Source organism: Salmo salar, chromosome 10 (assembly GCF_965601325.2).
Source record: "Salmo salar chromosome 10, fSalSal1, whole genome shotgun sequence".
Classification (NCBI taxonomy): domain Eukaryota; kingdom Metazoa; phylum Chordata; class Actinopteri; order Salmoniformes; family Salmonidae; genus Salmo; species Salmo salar.
In genome coordinates this window covers 103,697,127-103,723,130 of record NC_138300.1, presented here as the reverse complement: position 1 = coordinate 103,723,130, position 26,004 = coordinate 103,697,127, and the positions used below count along the sequence as shown (strand labels likewise).

The following is a 26,004-nucleotide window of genomic DNA, read 5'->3' as shown; positions in this document are numbered from 1 at the left end:
TACACTGCAGTTGAGGAGTAAAGGGAGTAATTCTGCTTTGAAAGTTGATAAACTTGGAACCCCACTTTTAAGAAAATAGTCCTTGAATGTTTTGGTATACCTACTGGAGAGCTCTTCTTTTTCTTCACCCATTCAGTGTCTTTCAGACCCTCTTAAGCCTTAGCCCCACCCATCTCTTTAAGGATCCACATGTGAGGCCATGTGCTAAACAGAGTGAGTAAGGTAGTGTAGAAAACAACCAAATATTTCAAGACTAAAAGTGGTGTAAGTATTAGAAAAAATATGCTTTATCTAGTCCTTGGCCTATATCCTAATCTGAATTTGGTGCACTTCATGTTGTTCTTCACATTACCATCTCTGGTAAACCCACACTATATCAAATACAATTTAAATGTACCCCTCAGCCACATCTAGCTAAGTAGATGGGTCAATATTGTCTAGACATGTACAGATGACCGTATAATTAGCAATGCAATGGATTTTTGAGATACTAATAATATTACTAAACAGATCATATTCGTAACGTTAGTTAGCGAGCAAGCCAGCTAACAGTACACTTTAACTTGCAATAAAAATGATTTTCTGACAAAATTAGAAATGTATAACATCTGAAAGTGTAGCTAGCTAGACTTTTACCCGTATGTATACATGGATGAACACTTCTCCCTCTCTGTCACGGATGTCATGGTAGCCCTTAGTTTGAAGATGTAATCCGGAGACAGGTGATTTATACAAAAGCTTTCTGTGTTCTCTTTTTGACTCCCTCCACATATTTGCACTCAAACCACATTATTTTCTCTAGCTCCTTAACTATCATACTCTGCTTCCACCGGGCATTCTACTGATTTCAAAACTCGGTCAACATCTTCGTGACAACAACACTGTTGATCGCGATTTCTTCCCCATCACTGTCATCAGAAGACTCTACAATATCTCGTTCAGTGAAGATGTTTTTACCAAAATCAGGGATTTCCTCATTGTCAGAGTCAGCATTGCACCATCGTCCTCCAGTAAGTAGTCCATCACAACCTTTTCCCACTGATCTTTGTCAATAGCGTCTGTTAAATTCAGTGCAGCACTTTTGCAGTTATTCATGATATCTTTCAAAAAAGCTGCGGTAGAAAGGATTATATACACATACTGAGCAGCTCATGTTATAGACAGAAACATGTTAGCTTCATGGCAGACCAATCTGAACTCCTCTATCGGCATGTCCAGCCTATCCATTGTTTCAGCCAATGATGGCAAGCTGGAAAGTTTGTCTTTTTCCTTGGCTAAACCAACTGGGCTCGTAATTTAACCATTTTATTCGTATTTACAGATGGCATACAAGTTTCTTATTAAGGTACATGAAAGTTCACATGTTCCAGAAGGCATTTCTGCCAAAAAACGCATTTTGATAAAAAAGTACATGTTTACATTCAAATGCCTCTCCTGTGAAGTGCGACATACGCCTAGTTTCCTGAAACTAGTCACATTTTGTTATTGCCTGAATTTAACATTTATTAAATCAAGATTGTGTGTCACTGGCCTACACACAATACCCCATAATGTCAAAATGGAATTGTGTTTGTAGATTATTTTTTTTTTTTTAATGAATGAAAAATGAAAAGCTGAAATGTTTTCAGTCAAGTATTCAACCCCTTAGTTATGGCAAGCCTAAATAAGTTCAGGAGTCAAAAATGTGCTTTAATAAGTCACACAATAAGATGCATGGACTCACTCTCTGTGCAATAATAGTGTTTAACATTTTTAAATGACTACCTCATCTCTGTACCCCACATGTACACTTATCTGTAAGGTCCCTCAGTCGATTTGTGAATTTCAGACACTGATTCAACCACAAAGACTAGGGAGGTTTTCCAATGCCTCGCAAAGAAGGGCACCTATTGGTAGATAGAAAAAAAGCAGACATTGAATATCCCTTTGAGCATGGTGAAGTTATTAATTACACTTTGAATGGTATGTCATCACACCCAGTCACAAAAAATATATAGGTGTGCATCCTAACTTCGTTGCCAGAGAGGAAGGAAACCGCTCAGCCATTTTGCCGTTAGGCCAATGGGACTTACATTTACATTTTAGTCATTTAGCAGACGCTCTTATCCAGAGCGACTTACAGTAGTGAATGCATACATTTCATAAATTTTTTTCCCCGTACTGGTCCCCCGTGGGAATCGAACCCACAACCCTGGCATTGCAAACACCATGCTCTACCAACTGAGCCACACGGGACTTTTAAACAGTTGCCGAGTTTAATGGCTGTGATGGGAGAAAACTGAAGATGGATCAACATTGTAGTTACTCCACAATACTAACCTAAAAGAAGGAAGCTCTGTACAGAAAAATAATATTTCAAAACATACAGTCGTGGCCAAAAGTTTTGAGAATGACACAAATATTAATTTTCACAAAGTCTGCTGCCTCAGTGTCTTTAGATATTTTTGTCAGATGTTACTATGGAATATAATATAATAGTATAATTACAAGCATTTCATAAGTGTCAAAGGTTTTTATTGACAATTACATGAAGTTGATGCAAAGTCAATATTTGCAGTGTTGAACCTTCTTTTTCAAGACCTCTGCAATCCGCCCTGGCATGCTGTCAATTAACTTCTGGGCCACATCCTGACTGATGGCAGCCCAATCTTGCATAATCAATGCTTGGAGTTTGTCAGAATTTGTGGGTTGTCTTTTGTCCACCCGCCTCTTGAGGATTGACCACAAGTTCTCAATGGGATTAAGGTCTGGGGAGTTTCCTGGCCATTGACCCAAAATATTCAATGTTTTGTTCCCCGAGCCACTTAGTTATCACTTTTGCCTTATGGCAAGGTGCTCCATCATGCTGGAAAAGGCATTGTTCGTCACCAAACTGTTCCTGGATGGTTGGGAGAAGTTGTTCTCGGAGGATGCGTTGGTACCATTCTTTATTAATGGCTGTGTTCTTAGGCAGAATTGTGAGTGAGCCCACTCCCTTGGCTGAGAAGCAGCAACACCACACATGAATGGTCTCAGGATGCTTTACTGTTGGCATGACACAGGACTGATGGTAGCGCTCACCTTGTCTTCTCCGGACAAGCTTTTTTCCGGATGCCCCAAACAATCGGAAAGGGGATTCATCAGAGAAAATGACTTTACCCCAGTCCTCAGCAGTCCAATCCCTGTACCTTTTGCAGAATATCAGTCTGTCCCTGATGTTTTTCCTGGAGAGAAGTGGCTTCTTCGCTGCCCTTCTTGACACCAGGCCATCCTCCAAAAGTATTCGCCTCACTGTGCATGCAGATGCACTCACACCTGCCTGCTGCCATTTCTGAGCAAGCTCTGTACTGGTGGTGCCCCGATCCCGCAGCTGAATCAACTTTAGGAGATGATCCTGGCGCTTGCTGGACTTTCTTGGGCGCCTTGAAGCCTGCTTCCCAACAATTGAACCGCTCTCCTTGAAGTTCTTGATGATCCGATAAATGGTTGATTTAGGTGCAATCTTACTGGCAGCAATATCCTTGCCTGTGAAGCCCTTTTTGTGCAAAGCAATGATGAAGGCACGTGTTGTGACCCGATCCTGTAGGTTCATGCTCTACAACATTCGCAGAGTACGACCCTGCCTTACACAGGAAGCGGCGCAGGTCCTAATCCAGGCACTTGTCATCTCCCGTCTGGATTACTGCAACTCGCTGTTGGCGGGGCTCCCTGCCTGTGCCATTAAACCCCTACAACTCATCCAGAACGCCGCAGCCCAAGTTCTCTCACATCACCCCGCTCCTCCGCACACTCCACTGGCTTCCAGTTGAAGCTCGCATCTGCTACAAGACCATGGTGCTTGCCTACGGAGCTGTGAGGGGAACGGCACTTCCGTACCTTCAGGCTCTGATCAGGCCCTACACCCAAACAAGGGCACTGCGTTCATCCACCTCTGGCCTGCTGGCCCCCCTACCTCGGCGGAAGCACAGTTCCCGCTCAGCCCAGTCAAAACTGTTCGCTGCCCTGGCACAACCACTTTACGATTGTAAAGTGGTTGTTCCACTGGATATAATAAGGTGAATGCACCAATTTGTAAGTCGCTCTGGATAAGAGCGTCTGCTAAATGACGTAAATGTTTCCTTGCAGGTAACCATGTTTGACAGAGGAAGAATAATGATTCCAAGCACCACCCTCCTTTTGAAGCTTCCAGTCTGTTATTCAAAATCAATCAGCATGACAGAGTGATCTCCAGCCTTGTCCTTGTCAACACTCACACCTGTGTTAACGAGAGAATCACTGACATGATGTCAGCTGGTCCTTTTGTGGCAGGGCTGAAATCCAGTGGAAATGTTTTTGGGGGATTCAGATCATTTGCATGGCAAAGAGGGACTTTGCAAATAAATTGCAATTCATCTGATCACTCTTCATAACATTCTGGAGTATATGCAAATTGCCATCATACAATTTGAGGCAGCAGACTTTGTGAAATTTAATATTTGTGTCATTCTCAAAACCTTTGGTCACGACTCTACATCCTGTTTTCAATAAGGCACTAAAGTAAAACTGCAAAAAATGTGCCAAGAAATGTACTTTTTTTTATTTTTTTATTTTTTATTTCACCTTTATTTAACTAGGCAAGTCAGTTAAGAACACATTTGTATTTTCAATGACAGCCTAGGAACAGTGGGTTAACTGCCTTGTTCAGGGGCAGAATGACAGATCTTTACCTTGTCAGCTCGGGGATTCGATCTTGCAACCTTTTGGTTACTAGTCCAACGCTCTAACCACTAGGCTACCTGCTGCCCCAGGTTAGTTAGCACAATGTCCAAAGAAGGGCCAGAAGTATACAGAATAGTGTCGTCTGCGTAGAGGTCGATCAGAGAATCACCAGCAGCAAGACCGACATCATCGACGTATACAGAGAAAAGAATCGGCCCGAGAATTGAACCCTGTGGCACCCCCATAGACTGCCAGAGGTCCGGACACCAGGCCCTCTGATTTGACACACTGAACTCTGTCTGAGAAGTAGTTGGTGAACCAGGCGAGGCAGTCATTTGAGAAACCAAGGCTGTTGAGTCTGCCGATGAAAATGCTGTGATTGACAGAGTCAAAAGCCTTGGCCAGGTCGATGAATACGGCTGCACAGTATTGTCTTTTATCGATGGCGGTTATGATATCGTTTAGGACATTGAGCGTGGCTGAGGTGCACCCGTGACCAGCTCGGAAACCTGATTGCATAGCGGAGAAGGTACAGTGGGATTTGAAATGTTCGGTGATCTGTTTGTTAACTTGGATTTCGAAGCCCTTAGAAAGGCAGGGTAGAATAGATATAGGTCTGTAACAGTTTGAGTCTAGAGTGTCTCCTCCTTTGAAGAGGGGGTTGACTGTGGCAGCTTTCCAATCTTTGGGGATCTCAGACGATACGAAAGAGAGGTTGAACAGGCTAGTAATAGGGGTTGCAACAATTGTGGCAGATACTTTTAGAGAGGGTCCAGATTGTCTAGCCCAGCTGATTTGTATGGGTCCAGATTTTGCAGGTCTTTCAGAACATCAGCTATTTGTATTTGGGTGAAGGAGAAATGGGGGAAGCTTGGGCAAGTTGCTGTGGGGGGTGCAGAGCTGCTGACCGGGGTAGGGGTAGCCAGGTGGAAAGCATGGCCAGCGGTAGAAAAATGCTTATTGAAATTCTCAATTATCGTGGATTTATCGGTGGTGACAGTGTTTCCTAGCCTCAGTGCAGTGGGCAGCTGGGAGGACTGAATACAAAGCGTTATGTTTGGGGCAAATCCAACACGTCACTGAGTACCACTCTTCGTATTTTCAAGCATGGTGGCAGCATCATGTTATGGGTATGCTTATCATTGGCAAGGACTAGGGAGTTTTTTTTTGATAAAAATAAACTAAATAGATGTAAGCACATGCAAAATCATAGAGGAAAACTTGGTTCAGTCTGCTTTCCAACAGACACTGGAAGATTAATTCACCTTTTAGCAGTACCATAACCTTAAACACAAGGCCATATATAGACTAGATCTGCTTACCAAGATGCCATTGAATGTTCCTGAGTGGGCTAGTTAAAGATTTGACTTAAATTGGCTTATAAATCTATGGCAACTTGAAAATGGCTGTCTAGCAATGATCAACAACCAACTTGACAGAGATTGAAGAATAAACAAATATTGTGCTATCCAGGTGTGTAAAGCTCTTAAAGACTTACCCAGAAAGACTTACAGCTGTAATCATTGCCAGAAGTGATATTGACTCGGGTATGAATACTTTCAAGTATTTTTACTTAAGTAGTTTTAAGGGAGATCTTTACTATTTGTATTTTTGACAACTTTTACTTTTACTCCACTATATTCCTAAAGAAAATCATATACTTTTTAATCCATACATTTTCCCTGACACCCAAAATTACTCGTTACATTTTGAATACTTAGCAGGACAATTTTATAATTCACACACTTATCAAGAGAACGTCCCTGGTCATCCCTTCTGCCTCTGATCTGGCGCACTCACTAAACTCAAACACTCCATTTGGGTTATTTTTCCAACACTGTATTTCATTTTTTATTATTATTATTTGGGCTAAATTTAAAAAAGTCAAAAATTATATTCAGTCTATAACACAAAAAAATGTGGAGTAGGTCAAGGGGTAAGAATACTTTCTGAATGCGCTGTACCTTAATACATATTTGCATGCAGAATGAATAGCCTATGCCTTTGCTCAGTTCCCAATTTGGCTATGTATGTGTGAGAGCTTTCCAGAGCATGAGTGCATGCATGCGAGAGTGTGTCTGTGTGGGCGTGTGTACGTGCTCTTGCACAGCGCTCGGGCAGTCAGACGGAGAGAACCTGCCAGCACATGTGCACCTGTTGCATAATCTGGAGCAGTGGCTGTGCAGCGCAGCACTCTTATGTAACCCACTGGGCTGGGGGGTGGGGGTGTGTCTGTGTCTCTGTCTGAGGGCACTGCAATTCTTAGTGCAACTTTTGACAAATGAAAAAGACCTAGCTAAAAGACAGTCAACTGGGCTCTTTAAATTGCAGTTAATTTTCTTAAATCATGTTTGTCCGTTTACCCAGGTTTGTAATGCATATTACCTCTTTATGTGAGTGTTATATCACACAGTCCATTGGCCATAGGTGACGCTTGGGACAAACTGTTTGATGGTGAAATTATTTGGGTTTATTGAAATGTGCCTGAAAAGAAAATGTATGTTTGGGACAATCTGAAGCAGCGAAGAGAGAGGGTTATGAGATGGGTATATAGTAGAATCTCTTACGAGAAAACAAGCTCCAGGCATGGACCCTATTAGACAAAATTGGTTGTCACAAAGTTGTCTCCAAGTCACTATATGTGACCAATCAATTTAAGACGTTCTCACAAGTGGCTACGTTTACATGCACACCAATATCCCATTATTATTCGGTATACTCAATTATCGAGTTGACGCGTATAAACATCATATCCTGTTCACAATCACCTGAAAAAGTTTGTATCCCGGTTATGAGAAACCTGCATAAAATGCCTGGGATATTCTGATCTTCGATGGAATACTGTGGCATGTAAACATCCCATTTACTGTTGTTTATTGCAGACTGTTTTATGCATCCCATTGTGTGATGTTTTCATCTGATTGTCAAACATCACTTTAAAAAGTAGTTCCATCCATCATAATAATGCCATAATAATTTGTTTTGCTGATACTCCGTACTGGACATTTTAGACTACTTGCTTATGCTACTTTCACCCCTAATTTAAATACGTTTCTGCTTATAATTTCCAACATTTGGTAGGTCATTTGTTTGTCAACTATAGTTAGATACATGCAACTTCTCTTCTGTCGTAACATTTTGCCCTAGAAGACTAAATAAATTAGTGTTCACCAGAATCTCTTATATTGATAAAATTAATACATTAGTAATCTAGTTAACAACGGTAAAGTTGTCTGTTTCGTTTAGGGACCGTAAAACGCAATAACTCCAAAACAGTGGAAAGATTGTTCCTGTGCAAAATGTCCAAATGTCATCAGTTTGACCGGTTTTAAGGAAATGAAAAGCTGAGAAAACGATGAGACACATTTCTGATAAGTCTTCAGTTGGTTTTGGGTACATATTATATGTGGTTGAAATACTGTCTGTTTGCATAACAATGTCAAAGATAACACTTTACACGTGCATTCACATTTTCTCGAGATGTTCAATGAAATAAATAATATTTCTCCACTCCTGTTCCCAAGACAAAATTAATATTTGTTGTATAATTTTACTGCAAGAAATGCATAATTCTGCAGGAGTTAATATTATATTATTTTACATGTGAGAGGTTATAGGCCCACAATCAGTGTCCACATTTCAGTTACTATTCCATTTAACCCATATGAACTTCAATTAGGAATATTCTGTTTATTTCTGGAGACAGGGATACTCGTGAGCAGGATATCAAAGGTGCATGTTAACGGCTTATCCCAAATAAGACCTTAAGTGGGTTATGAGCTACTATCCGGACTACTTTGCGCATGTAAACGTGGTCAATGTCATAACCAGCCTTCTCACAACCTATTTATAATGTTGTGACAACGTTATGTTTTAGTATTGGCGAGGAGGGGGGAACACCCTGCCCCATCTCCCCAGCTTCTCTACTCCCTGTTATGGTCTCAAGGGTCCCTGGTCATGACTCTCCAGCCCAGGTGTGGACCTCTTCACTCTGCCTGTCTCTCATTATCACAGTCAAGCACTGTTGAAAAGGATATGAAGGGCCTGTTGAAATGTCAGTATTTTCAAACACACATAGCCACCGGCCTGCATCTGCTGTTATGTGCTGGGTACACAACTACTGCGAATGTGATTCATGTTGAGTCTATCATGACTGGTTATGAATGGATAACAGATCTATCCTCCATGACAAAAGGGGCATGTCTGCTCCTTGTTTTGCTGCGACCTTTTTAATAACGTTTATAGATTATGAAATATTGATGAGAACCTTCAAGCGTTTTTTCTCTCTAACCTACTCAGAATAATTTCTGTATACTGTCCTATTATTTTGTTTTCAGTTGGATTTGCTTATTTTCCTGCTTTTAGGGAAACTGGAAACGCTAAAAGATGGCCGAGCTCCCTCCGACAAGTGTTTGAAAGACGGCTGCCCAGACTCCTTACCCACGTCTGTCACCAGTAAGTTATCACCAACTAAGTCTCTAAAATGACCCCCTGAAAAGGTATTCTCCCCTTGTCTCATTAGCATTTTCCTCTGTGTATAATTGACACTGCAGCAGGCTTTAGAACTCTCCATGTCAATTCCGTTTAGCCAACTAAAGAAGCTCTGTGTGTGATCTGGGCAGGTCTAGTGGTCTATAGCTGCTGCCTCTGGAGCATATGTACAATGTACTGTTGCGAACATGGGTTTGAATCCAGCCCTCTGCTCTTTCAGCACTTTCTATCCAACCTATCACCTCTATCTTTTTTTGAGGCCATGTGATATGAACAGCCAACCACTTGTCCTTATCATGAATGTTTTATCTAACAGCATTTGGCACATGTCACATGGATCCCCAAACTCAATGTCCTGTAACAGTGGTTCCTAATCAGACCATGGCTCGTTCAGTCAGTTCTCAGTCCTTCATGTTCAGTAGCCCTCTAGGTGTGTACCTGTTCAGGGAGCTGTGTAAATTGTGAAGTGTTGGCTCTCCTCTCTAGTCAGTTAGCCTCTGGAAGGTTCCACACTGAGGCAGTGGCTGAGGAAGGGTGTTGAGACAGGGTGTTAGAGGCAGGATGTTAAAGCAGCATCCTGGAGAGGGAGAAGCAGAGGGGATGACTCATCGTCCTCATCTTTGTTCTCCAGCCCAGTGTGTGTCCATGGATCACAAGCACTTCAGGGGCCTCTACACGTGTCCTAACCCGCACTTCTCTCCATGCTATTTCTATCCCTCCATCTCTGGCTACGTTTCACCCTCTCAATCTCTCCCATGCTTTTTTCTTTACACCCTCTATTTCATTTTTTTCTGTCTCGTAGGGGGGTCACATCATCCCATGTGTTCCTTTGTTTAAACTCTTTCATCCTGTGTTGAAGTCCTACATCTACTATTGTGAAGGCATTTGAACCTGTGTTTTAGAATTTTGTCAGAATGTTTTTGAATTATAAACATGCCTCTCATTGTCAGGAAGATCTAGGACACTACTACTACCTTTGTTGTGTACATCTATCATTAGTTTTGTACACTATTTTTGTGTCCAGTGATGGTGGGGGAGGATGATGGGACGGAGCGTGTGTGTGACACTCTGCTGATGTGTATCGTGACGGTGCTGAACCAGGGCCTGAGGAACGGAGGGGGAGTAGGAGACGTGCTGAGGAAGCCTTCCAAAGATGTGAGTGACCTCATACAATCAATCAGTTGATCAATGAACCAGTCAGCCAGTAATTGATGGATGGGGGGTGGATTGTCTTGTTTGTTTTATAGAAAACAAAAGGCCAAATCTTTTTCATGATGATGATGATGATGATGATGATGATAATGGTAATAATTGGGATGCTGATTATGACGATGCTGAGTACGATGACGTGTATAGTGATACAACTTTTCATGATGATGCTGATGAATATCACCGTTTCATTGTTTCTCACTGGTCCTCTCGTTTACCAGGATCCTCTGTTTGCAGCCCGTGTGGTGTATGACCTACTGTTCTTCTTTATTGTCATCATCATTGTCCTCAACCTCATCTTCGGCGTCATCATCGATACGTTCGCCGACCTGAGGAGCGAGAAGCAGAGGAAGGAGGAGATACTGAAGACCACCTGCTTCATCTGTGGTGGGTACACAGCCCTACATAGCACCACATAGCGCTACATAACACTATGTAGCACTACGTAGAACTACATGGCACTATACATTTACATTTACATTTTAGTCATTTAGCAGACGCTCTTATCCAGAGCGACTTACAGTAGTGAATGCATACATTTCATACAATTTCATACATTTTTTTCTGTGCTGGCCCCCCGTGGGAAACGAACCCACAACCCTGGTGTTGCAAACACCATGCTCTACCAACTGAGCTACAGGGAAGGCTATACAGCGCTAGAGCACCACATAACAGTACACAGCACTACATAACTGTACATAGCAGAGAAATACAAATAGTACAGTTCTGTTGCTTTATTTGTTACCCTTCTGCGTGAAACTGTGGGGGGTTTTGTATCATCATGATAAATTCAGTAAATAGCGTCATTCTACAGTAAATTTCTTGCTTCTTGCAACTTTGGTAGCAATACCCATTCGACTCTAACTTGCTATATTGTGCATGCTGCCTGTAGATATCAGACATTCATATGTGCTGTAGATATACAAGACAGGATAGAGGCTCTAAAATATGGTTAAGAACACCAAAGAAAGACGGAACGGTAAAGTGAATTGTTGTTATCAGAGTGTATAAGTCATGTTTCACCTCTCTCAGGGTTGGAGAGGGATAAGTTTGACAACAAGACAGTGTCATTTGAAGAGCACATCAGGTCGGAACACAACATGTGGCACTACCTGTACTTCCTGGTTCTGGTGAGGGTGAAGGACCCCACGGAGTACACTGGCCCCGAGAGCTACGTGGCCCAGATGATCAAGGTGGGTAGTTTATTAGCTACTTCCATGCTCTACACGTCTTTACCTCAACACACAGGGTCTGTGTTGCATGACAGAAGGGTGTGTGTGTTTTATCACCAAGGTACTGGTGATGCAATGATAAGTCAGGATTTTATATTTGAGCCCCTACGCTAAATGTGAAAACCGTGTTGGAACGTTAAATTCACACTCCTCGCACACACAAACACAACGTTTGTCCTGACAGTGTATGTGTATGCAGTATCCATAGCGTCTGAGTGTGAACCCGTAGCCTCTGCAGCAGACTCTGCCAAAAAAAGAGAGAAAAAAACACCCAAAACGTGACTGAGCCTCACCCCCCCCTCCCCCTTCCCCCTGCCCAGCATCAGTCTCCCTCTCTTCTCTCTTCCTCTCCTTTTAATTATTTTCTTAGACTTGGTAATATAGCTACAGTGCAGTACTTCTCTCAGGTTTCACAGAAACTAGTGACTGTTACTATTATACTCAGGTCTTCTCCCCTCTAGGGTTGTAGTGGTGTGATACTCAGACCTTCTCCCCTCTAGGGTTGTAGTGGTGTGATACTCAGATCTTCTCCCCTCTAGGGTTGTAGTGGTGTGATACTCAGACCTTCTCCCCTCTAGGGTTGTAGTGGTGTGATACTCAGATCTTCTCCCCTCTAGGGTTGTAGTGGTGTGATACTCAGACCTTCTCCCCTCTAGGGTTGTAGTGGTGTGATACAGTCATATCAAGGGTGGCGGCATCAGCTCACTGTATGGTAATGAGTGCTGAAACCTGTCTGGAAAGCCATACAGAGGAGCTTTTATGTATTGGGTAGGTATTATGATGCATCGTTAGGCTTGTCATAAGCCTGAATAACCCCCCCATAATTCCTTATAATCATCTCATAATGATTCTGACTACTACCAGCGATTTTGAATCTGTTCAAATGTTGAAACAAAGAGATACTTAACATATGATATGCCTTGTTATAAAACATAAAAGCTCATACATGATTATAACATGTTATAAAGCATTATAGCTGGATGCTTAAAGTAAAGGGTTACCAAAAGGTGTTTTAGATGGTTGCCAAGAGGTTAATGGATTTAAACATCATTGTGGTGATTTACATTATGACGTAATGGGAGATCAGGGATGATTGTATAACAATGCAGATTTGCATAACATAATTGACAACTGAATCTATTTTAGCATGTTTTAAACAAATGATGCGTCCTCTTCTGTCGGCCAGTCAGTCCAAGGTACTAGTGCATGGTGACGTCATGGTTAATCTGTTTATGTAGGGCCTATAAGCACTGTGATTGGCAGAATCCTGTTACGTGTGTGTGTGTGTGTGTGTGTGTGTGTGTGTGTGTGTGTGTGTGTGTGTGTGTGTGTGTGTGTGTGTGTGTGTGTGTGTGTGTGTGTGTGTGTGTGTGTGTGGGGGGGGGGGGCATGCTTACAGTGCATTTGGAAAGTATTCAGACCCTTTGACTTTTTCCACATTGTGTTACATTACAGCCTTGTTCTAAAATGTGTTAAATTTAAAAAAAAATCCTCATCAATCTACACACACTACCCCATAATGACAATACCCCATAATGACAAAGCGAAAATGGGTTCCTAAAATGGGTTCTTGGGAGGTGACCAAGAACCGGATGGTCACTCTGACAGAGCTCCAGAGTTCATCTGTGGAGATGGGAGAACCTTCCAGAAAAACAACCATCTCTGCAGCACTCCACCGATCAGTCCTTTATGGTAGAGTGGCTAGACGGAAGCCACTCCTCAGTAAAAGGCACATGACAGCCCGCTTGGAGTTTGCCAAAAGGCACCTAAAGGACTCTCAGACCATGAGAAACAAGATTCTCTGGTCTGATGAAACCAAGATTGAACTCTTTTGTCTGAATGCCAGGCGTCACATCTGGAGGAAACCTGGCAACATCCCTACGGTGAAGCATGGTGGTGGCATCCTCATGCTGTGGGGATGTTTTTCAGCGGCAGGGACTGGGAGAGTAGTCAGGGTTGAGAGAAAGATGAACGGAGCAAAGTACCCTAGAGATCCTTGATGGAAAATCTGCTACAGAGTGCTTCGATTCACCTTCCAACAGGACAACGCCCCTAAGCACACAGTCATGACAATGCAGGATTGGCTTCGGCACAAATCTCTGAATGTCCTTGAGTGGCCCAGCCAGAGCCCAGACTTGAACCAGATCGAACATTTCTGGAGAGACCTGAAAATAGCTGTGCAGCAACACTCCCCATCCAAACTGACAGAGCTTGAGAGGATCTGCAGAGAAGATTGGGAGAAACTCCACAAATACAGGTGTGCCAAGCTTGTAGCATCATACCCAAGAAGACTCGAGGCTGTAATCGCTGCCAAAGGTGCTTCAACAAAGTACTGAGTAAAGGGTCTGAAAACTTATGTAAATGTGATATTTCAGTTTTATTTTTTGCAAAAATTTATAAAAACCTGTTTTTGCTTTCTCGTTAGGGGGTATTGTGTGTAGATTGATAAGGGGGATAAAACAGTTGAATGAATTTTAGAATAAGGCCGTAACGTAACAAAATGTGGAAAAAGTGAAGGGGTCTGAATACGTTCTGAAGTGTGTGTGTTTGTGTGAGATTTATCACAGTGAGCACAGAACCAGCAGGTGTACTGCAGCCATAGCTGTGTTACATAACCCATCTCAAGTGGCCTGCTAATGGATCAGCCTTGCATGGCACGTGCTCTCCCGTCCCTTTCTCTCACAAACACTCTGACACACACTCATTATCACGCCGCAAGTCATTTGTCTCCTTAGCAACGTGGCTGTCGGTTGCAACAGGATAGAGGAAGACGAGCGTAGAGGGGCCTCTGAACTCATGATCTATAGAAGCCAAAGGTCAGCGTGTCCCTGTGGGGGGGGCACATGCATCACACACGCATAGTCTCACTGACTCACTCACTCACACAGACACACGCGCACACACCCACACTCCTCTGAGTCAGTCAGTTTTTACCTAGGTGAGTCAAGTGGAAGGCAGCACATTTAGTACAGTCTCCAGCAGAGATGGGTGAATTGAACAACCTTGGGGCTCTTTCTCAAGACAGTGATTAACACAATCATGTGCTGCTTGCTTTTCTTAGTTTGATAGCAGTGTAGTGGACTGTAGGCCACTAGGGTTGATTATGGAAGTGGATTGGTCAAAAAAAGAATGCTTCCTCAGGTGAGGTGTGAGCGTGTACCCTTATGGGTGGTGCTATGTCAGTGACTAGCCGAATAAACAAAGGAAAAGTCAAAACGGTATCCTTGGGATGTCCCAACTTTGATGTCACCCCATTGAAGTTGAAATGTAGAAGGTTAAGGTAAGGGTTAGGGTTAGGTAAGTCTTATGTTTAGGGTTTAGGGTAGGGACGTCCCAAAGATTCCAAATAGCACTAACCAATAAACAAAAGCCCTACAGAGGGCACCTGTACCTGACTATACCCGAAACATTCTCTGGAGTTTAATCATGGTTCATTAATCAGTCATCCCTCTGAGCAGGTTAAGAGTGTGTGAGTGGGTGTCCCTATAACTCCCCTTTATCGGTCTGTGCCTCTCTGATTCTCTCTCTCTCTCTTTCATATACACACACTCTCTCTCTTTCTCTCTCTGTTGCAGTGCAGTGTATATTCCTCCACTAGAGAATCAGTGCTGCAGGCAGGAGAAACCATACACAACTCCTCTCAAACCATACACAACTCCTCTCAAGCCATACACAACTCCTCTCAAACCATACACAACTCCTCTCAAGCCATACACAACTCCTCTCAAGCCTAAAATGGTTGTTCCCCTAGTCACTATCATGCTGAGTTGTGTGCTTTGTCCATGTTCTGTTGTGTGCCTGGTGGAAAAGCTTCACCGCGATATGGCAAGGGCCAACCACTGGAGAGCCACTGTGAGTGGTGTAGTCTGTAGTGTGAGACTAAGTGAGGTGTCAGAATGGTTCAGTGAAGCAGTACTGAACCCCTGACTCACCCTCATATACTGTACACTGTTATTATTTTGGCAGGTGATTGTGCCCAAGTCAATTTTTACACTGTGGGGTTATTTTGGGATAGACTCGTTATGTCAGAGGTAGGCTGGGATTGTTTATATTAGCCCATACACACAGCTCAAAGGTTAGTCTGTGGACTGTACGCTTTTAATAAAAGCACTCTCAGCACCTTTTTAAACTGTTTTTCAGCCAAACTGGCAACAAGAGCTTACATAACATCAGCTGATTGCAATCTATCTGTCTCACTGAAAGTTGTCTTACACACACAGATACAAATCCGCACATGCGCACATCGGCGCGTAAGCAAGAATATAATCAACACACATCCGCGCAAAAGACACACACACAAAGGCAAACCGACACAGATATTGGCACAGATACACGTACACAACTTAAGCCTATTACATAATGCTGCTGTTATATAATGTTCCCCCGTTCTCCTTTTCAAATCCTTGTTTATTGTTGATCTGTATCTGCAATTACAACAGTGCTATATTCCTACTCATTTTATTTACTGCTTCACTTGAAACACAATGGTTATGTGTTTGAGCTTGTGGAGGCTTATCTGGAGTCAGTTTCTTTGAGGAGACGTACTGTACAGCTTACTGCAGTACCCAGCCATCTGATCTGGAGTCAATTTGTCTGAGAAGCTCTCACTACAGCTTACTGCAGTGGCTGGCTCTGAGACAGCACGCCTGTCTCCCAGCACACACTCCTCTTAAGTGAGGAACTTGGACCAGTTCCCACCAATGATTTATGTATTCACTAGATGATTGACAGGGGGAGATGATTTGACACCACGGCACCTCCATCTTGGCACTTCCCCACCATTATAATTTTTATTTAGGAAGCTATAGAAATGCGAGAGCATGCGTGTACCGATAGGATGCTTGAGGAATGAGTAGGTCAAGTTTTTACATACAAAACTGTGATTAAATGTAGAAGCCAGACAACAGTTTAAATTAAGCCTCTAAAATTGATAGATCAATATATCCCCAAGTAACTGGGAGAGAGCGAGTGGTCAGTTATGAACAACAGCGAACCAATCAGTTAGTAAAGCGGCGCAGCAACACGAATCCAACAAGCTTCCCTCAGAGGAAAAGACAAGGAGCAACTTGGAGATGCAAACGAGAGTAAAGAACAGCTAAACGATATCCAGGAAAACATACACTATATATACACAAAAGTATGTGGACACACCTTCAAATTAGTGAATTCAGCTATTTCGACCACACCCGTTGCTGACCAGTGTATAAAATTGAGCATACAGCCAAACAATCTCCATAGACAAACATTGGCAGTAGACTGGCCTTAATGAAGAGTTCAGTGACTTTCAATATGGCATCGTCATAGGATGCCACCTTTCCAACAAGTCTCTTTGTCACATTTCTGCAGTGCTAGAGCTGCCCCGGTTAACAGCAAGTGCTGTTATTGTGAAGTGGAAACTTCTACAACGGCTCAGCCACAAAGTGGTAGGCCACATAAGCTCATAGAACGGGACCACCGAGTGCTGAAGCGCGTAACGTGCAAAAATCGTCTGTCCTCGGTTGCAACACTCACTACCGAGTTCCAAACTGCCTCTGGAAGCAACGTCAGCACAAGAACTGTTGGCCGGGAGCTTCCATGACCAAGCAGCCGCACACAAGATCACCATGCGCAATGCCAAGCGTTGGCTAGAGTGGTGTAAAGTTCACAGGCATTGGACTCTGGAACATTGGAAATGCGTTCTCTGAAGAGATGAATCACGCTTCCCCATCTGGCAGTCCAATGGACGAATCTGTGTTTGGTGGATGCCAGGAGAACGCTACCTGCCCAAATGCATAGTGCCAACTAAAGGAATAATGGAATACTGGTCTGGGACTGTTTTTCATGGATCGGACTAGGCCCCTTAGTTCCAGTAAAGGGTAATCTTAACGCTACAGCATACAATGACATTCTAGACGATTCTGTGCTTCTAACTTTGTGACAGCAGTTTGGGGAAGACCCTTTCCTGTCTCAGCATGACAATGTTCCCGTGCAAAAAAGAGATCCATACAGAAATGGTTTGTCGAGATTGGTGTGGGAGAACTTGAATGGCCTGCTCAGAGCCCTGACTTCAACCCCATCGAACACCTTTGGGATGAATTGGAACGCCAACTGCAAGCCAAGCCTAATCGCCCAACATCAGTCCCCGACCTCACTAATGCTTTTTTGACTTAATGGAAGCAAGTCTCTGCAGCAATGTTCCAACATTTAGTGGAAAGCCTTCCCAGAAGAGTAGAGGCTGTTATAGCAGTAAAGGAGGACCAACTCCCATGCCCATGATTTTGGAATGAGATGTTCGACAAGCAGGTGTCCACAAACCTCTGGTCGTGTAATGTAGCCAATATGCTCTCAATGCACACCAAAACAAAGTGCTACAATCTGTTGTTAAAAAAGTAGATTAGCTCAAAAAGAAAGTAGTGTCAGACATGCACATACAAGTCGTGCGCATGAACGAACAAGACAAGAAAATTTGCCTTCTGGAAACAAAGTTACAAAGTTTAGAAGATGAATTTGACCAGCAGCAAAACTGAATGAGACGAAACAACATGAGAAATATTGTCCTTACTGGAAGACGAGGAAAAAGGGGACCTTTCCAACTACGTGTTCAAGCTGATATCGGAAGAACTTGACATGGATATATCACTAAACGATGCCATAGGATCATCGTGAAACAGAAGAACACTAAATACCATCGCACTGTAATCTTCAGGCTGTGGAACTATTAGACTAAAGTCAACATTCTGAAGACGCAGAGATCAAATCCACAGCCAGTCCATTCAATTGGTCCAGGACCTGTCTGCTAGGCTGGGGAAAAAACGCAAGAAATGCATTCCGATCAGACAGGAATCAAATCTCACCTCCGCTTCCGGTAATAGAAACTGACCACAATACTTAAATGGCAGTCTATCTCCAATGTATGTACAAAGACATAATCCACAGGCTTTTGGTACATCAGGAGAGGAGTTGGAGTTTAAAAGCCCTAAAAGGAGTAGCACCTCAAAGTACAAAGAAGTAATTTGATTTATGTTTTTTGTGTATTCTCTGTTAAATGTCTGCTCAGCCCATATGCTCACACACACTATATATACAGTACCAGTCAAAAGTTTGGACACCTACTCATTCAAGGGTTTTTCTTTATTTTACTATTTTCTACAATGTAGAATAATAGTGAAGACATCAACATTTATGAAATAACACGGATGGTATCAAGTAGTAACCAAAAAAGTGTTAAACGCATCAAAATGTATATATATATTTTTTGGCCCAACACGCCTGTGTGTTAAGTCATTGTCCTGTTGGAAAAGCAAATGATAGTCCCACTAAGCGCAAACCAGATGGGATGGCGTATCGCTGCAGAATGCTGTGGTAGCCATGCTGGTTAAGTATGCCTTGAATTCTAAAAACCAGCAAAGCACCCCCACACCATTGCGCCTGCTCATCCATGTTTCACGTTGGGAACCACACATGCAGAGATCATCTGTTCACCTACTCTGCGTCTCACAAAGACACGGCGGTTGGAACCAAAAATCTCACATTTGGACAGATTTCCACTGGTCTAATGTCCATTGCTCGTGTTTCTTGGCCCAAGCAAGTCTCTTCTTATTATTGGTGTCCTTTAGTAGTGGTTTCTTTGCAGCAATTCGACCATGAAGGCCTGATTCACGCAGTCTCCTCTGAACAGTTGATGATGAGATGTCTGTTACTTGAACTCTGAAGCATTTATTTGGGCTGCAATTTCTGAGGCTGGTAACTCTAATGAACTTATCCTCTGCAACAGAGGTAACTCTGGGTTTTCCTTTCCTGTGGCGGTCCTCATGAGATCCAGTTTCATCATAGTACTCGATGGTTTTTGTGACTGCACTTGAAGAAACTTTCAAAGTTGTTGAAATTTTATGGATTGACTGACCTTCATGTCTTAAAGTAATGATGGACTGTCGTTTGTCTTTGCTTATTTGAGCTGTTCTTGCCATAATATGGACTTGGCCATATTTGGTAAAAGACCATCTTCTGTATACCCCCACTACCTTGTCACAACACAACTGATTGGCTCAAACGCATTAAGAAGGAAAGAAATTCCACAAATTAACTTTTAACAAGGCACACCTGTTAATTGAAACCCATTCCAGGTGACTACCTCATGAAGCTGGTTGAGAGAATGCCAATAGTGAGCAAATCTGTCAAGGCAAAGGGTGGCTACTTTGAAGAATCTGAAATATATAAGATATATTTTGATTTGTTTAAGACTTTCTTGGTTACTACATGATTCCATATGTGTTATTGCATAGTTGTGATGTCTTCACCATTATTCTACAACATTGAAAATAGTAAAAATAAAGAAATACCTTTGAATGAGTAGGTGTGTCCAAACTTTTGACTGGTACTTTATGTAACGAATACAATAACTATGTGTTTATACTATGACTATCCCATTTCGTGAAATGCCCACCACCCTCATACAACTGTCTGCTAAAATGTTTTATCTGGTTCTTCAATGACAGAACAGACAATGTTAACTTTTGATTTTATACAAGTAAAGACCAACAAAATCCAACGTATTACATGGAATGTACACATTCTCTATGATGGGGGGGGCATATGGTTCTTGAACACTTAGAGATTGTCAGCAGATGTGGTTTTCTTGCAAGAGTTTTTTTCTAAATATAAGGTGGGTCTGGGCAGGGGGGGATGTTGTGGATGTTTGTGTGTGTCAGTATTTTGTCGTATGTTTTGTATTGTAAAACAAATATTATACATATTTTATAGTACATTTGTTTATGCCACGTTTATTATATTACAGACACCGTAATGTATGCTTTTAAATGATATGTGAGCTAAACATTAAACAAAAATGAAAAAATATATACAAATATTTCCTTAATGTTACTGTTAGGCTAACATCACATTTAATCTTTTCACAAATAGTTTCATATGTAATCACATGTAGATGTAAACCTGAAAATTGATTAGTGTACACAAACAGAGATACAGTAATGTGGGTTTCCTGTCCTTCATGAGATCACCAAATGAAACACACTCGTCATGACTGTCCCTTAAGTGTCCACGGGCCACTCCCACATTCTCAAAAATATAAATATTGTTTAATTATTCAAACTTTTGATGTCCAAGGGTTTCTCTGTGTTCCACAGTTTACATTCCAATCTCAGACCCACTGTAACCTGATCCTTCAGATTGTCACAGGAGAGAATGCCTTCATCAAACAACACTGTTTCATGACGCATCAGTGACATGGCAGGAGATGTTTTGAAACAATTACTGCTTCACATACAAGCCAGTGAATTCTATGCGTTACAGTGTATGAGTCAACAGATTTGGCGGGCCTGGCACAGCTCCAGGTATATGTCTGTTATGTTTATGGGGGGGTCAATTAAGGAAGACATCCTCTTCTGGAAACCAGGACAACAGGAAAGGATATTTTTAAAGTACTGGACGGCTTTGTGACATCAAATGGACTTTGGTGGTCAAGATGTGTTGGTATCTGTACTGATGGCGCAAAAGCCATGACAGGGAGACATAGTGGAGTGTTAACACGCGTGCAGGCAGTTGCTCCTAATGCCACTCGGGTACACTGCAGCATCCACCGAGAGGCTCTTGCTGCCAAGGGAATGCCTGACAGCTTGAAAGACGTTTTGGACACAACAGTGAAAATGGTTAACTTTGTTAAAGCAAGGCCCCTGATCTCTCATGTATTTTCTGCACTACGTAATGATATGGGCAGCGACCATGTAATGCTTTTACAACATACAAAAGTGCGCTGGTTATCAAGGGGCAAAGTATTGACACATTTTTTTTTAAATTGAGAGACAAGCTTAAAGTTTTTAGTGACTTGTCTGACCGCTTGCACGATGACGAGTTTCTCACACGACTGGCCTATTTGGGTGATGTTTTTTCTCACCCGAATGATCTGAATCTAGGATTACAGGGACTCTCCGCAACTATATTCAATGTGCGGGACAAAATTGAGGCTATGATTAAGAAGTTGGAGCACTTCTCTGTCTGCATTAACAAGGACAACACACAGGTCTTTCCATCATTGTAGAATTTTTTTGTGTGCAAATGAACTGTGTCCTCCTCCCAGAGTGCTAAGAACCTTGGCGTGATCCTGGACAACACCCTGTCGTTCTCCACTAACATCAAGGCGGTGACCCGATCCTGTAGGTTCATGCTCTACAACATTCGCAGAGTACGACCCTGCCTCACACAGGAAGCGGCGCAGGTCCTAATTCAGGCACTTGTCATCTCCCGTCTGGATTACTGCAACTCGCTGTTGGCTGGGCTCCCTGCCTGTGCCATTAAACCCCTACAACTCATCCAGAACGCCGCAGCCCGTCTGGTGTTCAACCTTCCCAAGTTCTCTCACGTCACCCCGCTCCTCCGCTCTCTCCACTGGCTTCCAGTTGAAGCTCGCATCCGCTACAAGACCATGGTGATTGCCTACGGAGCTGTGAAGGGAACGGCACCTCCATACCTTCAGGCTCTGATCAGGCCCTACACCCAAACAAGGGCACTGCGTTCATCCACCTCTGGCCTGCTGGCCCCCCTACCTCTGAGGAAGCACAGTTCCCGCTCAGCCCAGTCAAAACTGTTCGCTGCTCTGGCACCCCAATGGTGGAACAAGCTCCCTCACGACGCCAGGACAGCGGAGTCAATCACCACCTTCCGGAGACACCTGAAACCCCACCTCTTTAAGGAATACCTAGGATAGGATAAAGTAATCCTTCTAACCCCCCCCCCCCCCCCCCCCCTAAAAAGATTTAGATGCACTATTGTAAAGTGGTTGTTCCATAGTATATCATAAGGTGAATGCACCAATTTGTAAGTCGCTCTGGATAAGAGCGTCTGCTAAATGACTTAAATGTAAATGTAATGTAAATGTAAATGTAACTGAAGCTTACGGACAATGTCAAATGTGATATAGTGAAGCACCTGAGTGAGCTGGGTGTGCAATTACGCGGGTACTTTCCCGAAACGGATGGCACAAACAACTGGATTCATTATCCCTTTCATGCCCTGCCTCCAGTCCACTTACCGATATCTGAACAAGAGAGCCTCATCGAAATTGCAACAAGCGGTTCTGTGAAAATTGAATTTAATCAGAAGCCACTGACAGATTTCTGGATTGGGCTGCTCTCAGAGTATCCTGCCCTGGCAAATCGCGCTGTTAAGACACTGATGCCCTTTGCAACCACGTACCAATGTGAGAGTGGATTCTCGGCCCTCACTAGCATGAAAACGAAATACAGGCACAGACTGTGTGTGGAAAATGACTTAAGATGGAGAGAGTCTCAAATACAACTCAACATTGCATCCTTTCAAGCACACCCTTCTCATTAATCTGTGGTGAGAAATTCACAATTTTCAATTAACAAATAAGGTTTTATATGAAAAATGGTTAAATAAAAAGCAAAATTATTGATTATTATTATTATTATTATTATTTGTGCCCTGGTCCTATAAGCGCCCTTTGTCACTTCCCACGAGCCGGGTTAAGACAAAAACTCACACTCATTCTTATGTTTAATAAATGTATCGTATAGTGTTGTGTGTGGCAGTCTTACAATGATGGCAAATAACAACATTTGAGAGTGTGCTGACCCTGGTGCTAGAGGGGGTACGCAGCTGGAGGTTGAATGTTTGAAGGGGTTTCTGGAAAGTGCCAATATGGTCAACCGGTGGCTTCAAGCCCTCATTGGCCAATACATAGCATCAGCAATCCAGAGTTTATATACAACACTGGTTCCCACGGATGTACTGCTCCCCATCCTGCCTTCCTCTCTTTCACATTCTGTTCCTGGCTCCCTCACTCTGTTTGTCAATCAGCCTGCCTCTGTCTTTGTCTTTGTACAGTGCCTTTGGAAAGTATTTAGACCCCTAGACCTTTTCAACATTTTGTTACGTTACAGCCTTATTCTAAAATAGATTAAATTCATTTTTCATCCATCTACACACTATACCCAATAATGACAAAGTGAAAACGGGTTTTTGGAAATTTTTGCTAATTTATAAAAAATAAAAAGCAGAAATACCTCAGTTACATAAGTATTCAAACCCTTTGCTATGAGACTCCAAATTGAGATCAGGTGCATCATGTTTCCATTGATCATCCTTGATGTTTCTACAACTTGATTGGAGTCCACCTGTGGTAAATTCAATTGATTGAACATGATTTAGAAAGGCACACACCTGTCTTTATAAGGTCCCACAGTTGACAGTGCATGTCAGAGCAAAAACCGAGCCATGAGGTCGAAGGAATTATCTGTAGAGTTCTGAGACAGGATTGTGTCGAGGCACAGATCTGGGGAAGGGTACCAAAACATTTCTGCAGCATTGAAGGTCCCCAAGAATACAGTGGCCTCCATTCTTAAATGGAAGAAGTTTGGAACCAAGACCACCAAGGTAACCTCCCGGCCAAACTGAGCAATTGGGGGAGAATGGCCATGGTCAGGGAGGTGACCAAGAACCCGGTGGCCACTCTGGCAGAGCTCCAGAGTTCCTCTACCTTCCAAGACTGGGAAACTAGTCAGGATCAATGGAAAGATGAATGGTGAAGTACAGAGAGATCCTTGATGAAAATCTGCTCCAGAGTGCTCAGGTTCACCTTCCAACAGGACAACAACCCTAAGCACACAGCCAATACAACGCAGGAGTTGCTTTGGGACAAGTCTCTGAATGTCCTTGAGTGGCCCAGCCAGAACCCGGACTTGAAGCCAATCGAACATCTCTGAAGAGACCTGAAAATAGCTGTGCAGCGACGCTCCCCATCCAACCTGACAGAGCTTGAGAGGGTCTGCAGAGAAGAATGGGAGAAACTCCCCAAATACAGGTGTGCCAAGCTTGTAATGTCATGCCCAAGAAGACTCAAGGCTGTAATCTCTGCCAAATGTGCTTCAAAAAAGTATTGAGTAAACTGTCTGAATACTTATATAAATGTGATTTCAGTTTTATGTAACATTTTCAAAAAACTGTTTTTGCTTTGTCATTATGGTGTATTGTGTGTTGATTGATGAGGGGTAAAAAAAACAACCTAATGTTACAATAAGGCTCTAACGTAACAAAATGTGGAAAAGCGTGAAGGGGTCTGAATATTTTCCGAATGCACTGTATAGCCTTCACACTTTTCCTCTCCTCTCTTTGGTTTTCCCCTTTTTTTACCATTTCTTACCCTCTCTCTCCCTCTGGTTTTAACTTTGAATCTGCTATGTAAATACATTAATCTCCCCTCTCTTTCTCCCTTCCCCTCTCTCCATCTCCAGGAGAAGAACCTGGACTGGTTCCCCCGAATGCGGGCCATGTCCCTGGTGAGCAGCGAGGGGGACGGCGAGCAGAACGAGATGCGCTCCCTGCAGGAGAAACTGGACAGCACCGTCACACTGGTGTCCCTGCTGTCCTCCCAGCTGTCTGAGCTAAAGGATCAGGTACGTTACTGTCGTTGAACAAGACATTAATTTAGACACTGAACACGGCCGCACAACTCCAGTGTCATGTTCATTGTGACATGCAATGTTTGATGAGCACTTCCTATTGGATAAGTCCAAATAGGCTTTCCCCGTTTCAGTCCATGTTTGAGTGCTTGGTGCCTTATGAACACCAGTCAGTATTCGAGGGCCACCATCCTGTTGATTTTGTGGGTGTCCCTAGCACTTAACTGATCAATGGATTTCATTGATTGTTCAGAGTTTTTTCCACACGCTACGGACTTTCTTCATTTCTATCCCTTTAAAAGTTCAGAAGCATCCACTGTGGCCCTTGAGGACCAGATCTATGCACTCAGCCTTCCATTATCTTTAACTCCGTGTAATATCCAAAGTTACATTTGATTCCAGTACATATCTTTTTAACCAGGGATTGAAATCAGCAATCCTGTGTTTCAATGCTCAACCATACAGTCATCTCGCTCTCCTCTCTGACCAAGAGGCTCTCAACTCCTTCATGACATCCCAAGGCACAGATCACCACGGGTCTACTCACTCACATCTACTCATTCACATGCACTTGTCATTTTCTCTGAGGTTATCATGCCTTTATGTACGAGGCAATTTCCCTCCCTGACCTTGGGCTAACTAGTTGTGTGCAGCAAGTAGTGTGACAGATCTCAACACTCACCATCACCCGATCATCACCCGATCATCACGACCCCATCATCACAACCACATCACCTGCCTCTCCTACATGTAAACTCAAGGCAGTCACAGGCCTCTCCGTGGCAGAACAATCAAAGTGCTGGTGTTCATGTTATCACAGACATTGCTGTGTTTACCTAGGAGAGTTGTTAAGGACTCAAGTCAGACAATTGTTTCTGAAATATTACATAGAGCAGGGTGAGTATGGAAGACAGGAAATCAAAGCTAATTGGCCCTTCACACTCGTACCTGTATACAGAATGAAAACTACAGATTTGGGT

General features: G+C 42.9%; 1 protein-coding gene across 2 annotated transcripts in view; it reads left to right on the top strand.

The window, feature by feature from the left end:
* Positions 1-26,004, top strand: part of LOC100196824 (inositol 1,4,5-trisphosphate-gated calcium channel ITPR2) — a 148,385-nt gene that overhangs the window by 118,971 nt on the left and 3,410 nt on the right. For both annotated transcript variants that reach the window (XM_014125392.3, XM_014125393.3), the window contains exons 52-56: positions 9,043-9,132; positions 10,193-10,323; positions 10,599-10,764; positions 11,410-11,570; positions 24,857-25,018. In XM_014125392.3, the coding sequence (XP_013980867.1) occupies positions 9,043-9,132; positions 10,193-10,323; positions 10,599-10,764; positions 11,410-11,570; positions 24,857-25,018 (710 nt within the window). The remainder of the gene's footprint in view (positions 1-9,042; positions 9,133-10,192; positions 10,324-10,598; positions 10,765-11,409; positions 11,571-24,856; positions 25,019-26,004) is intronic.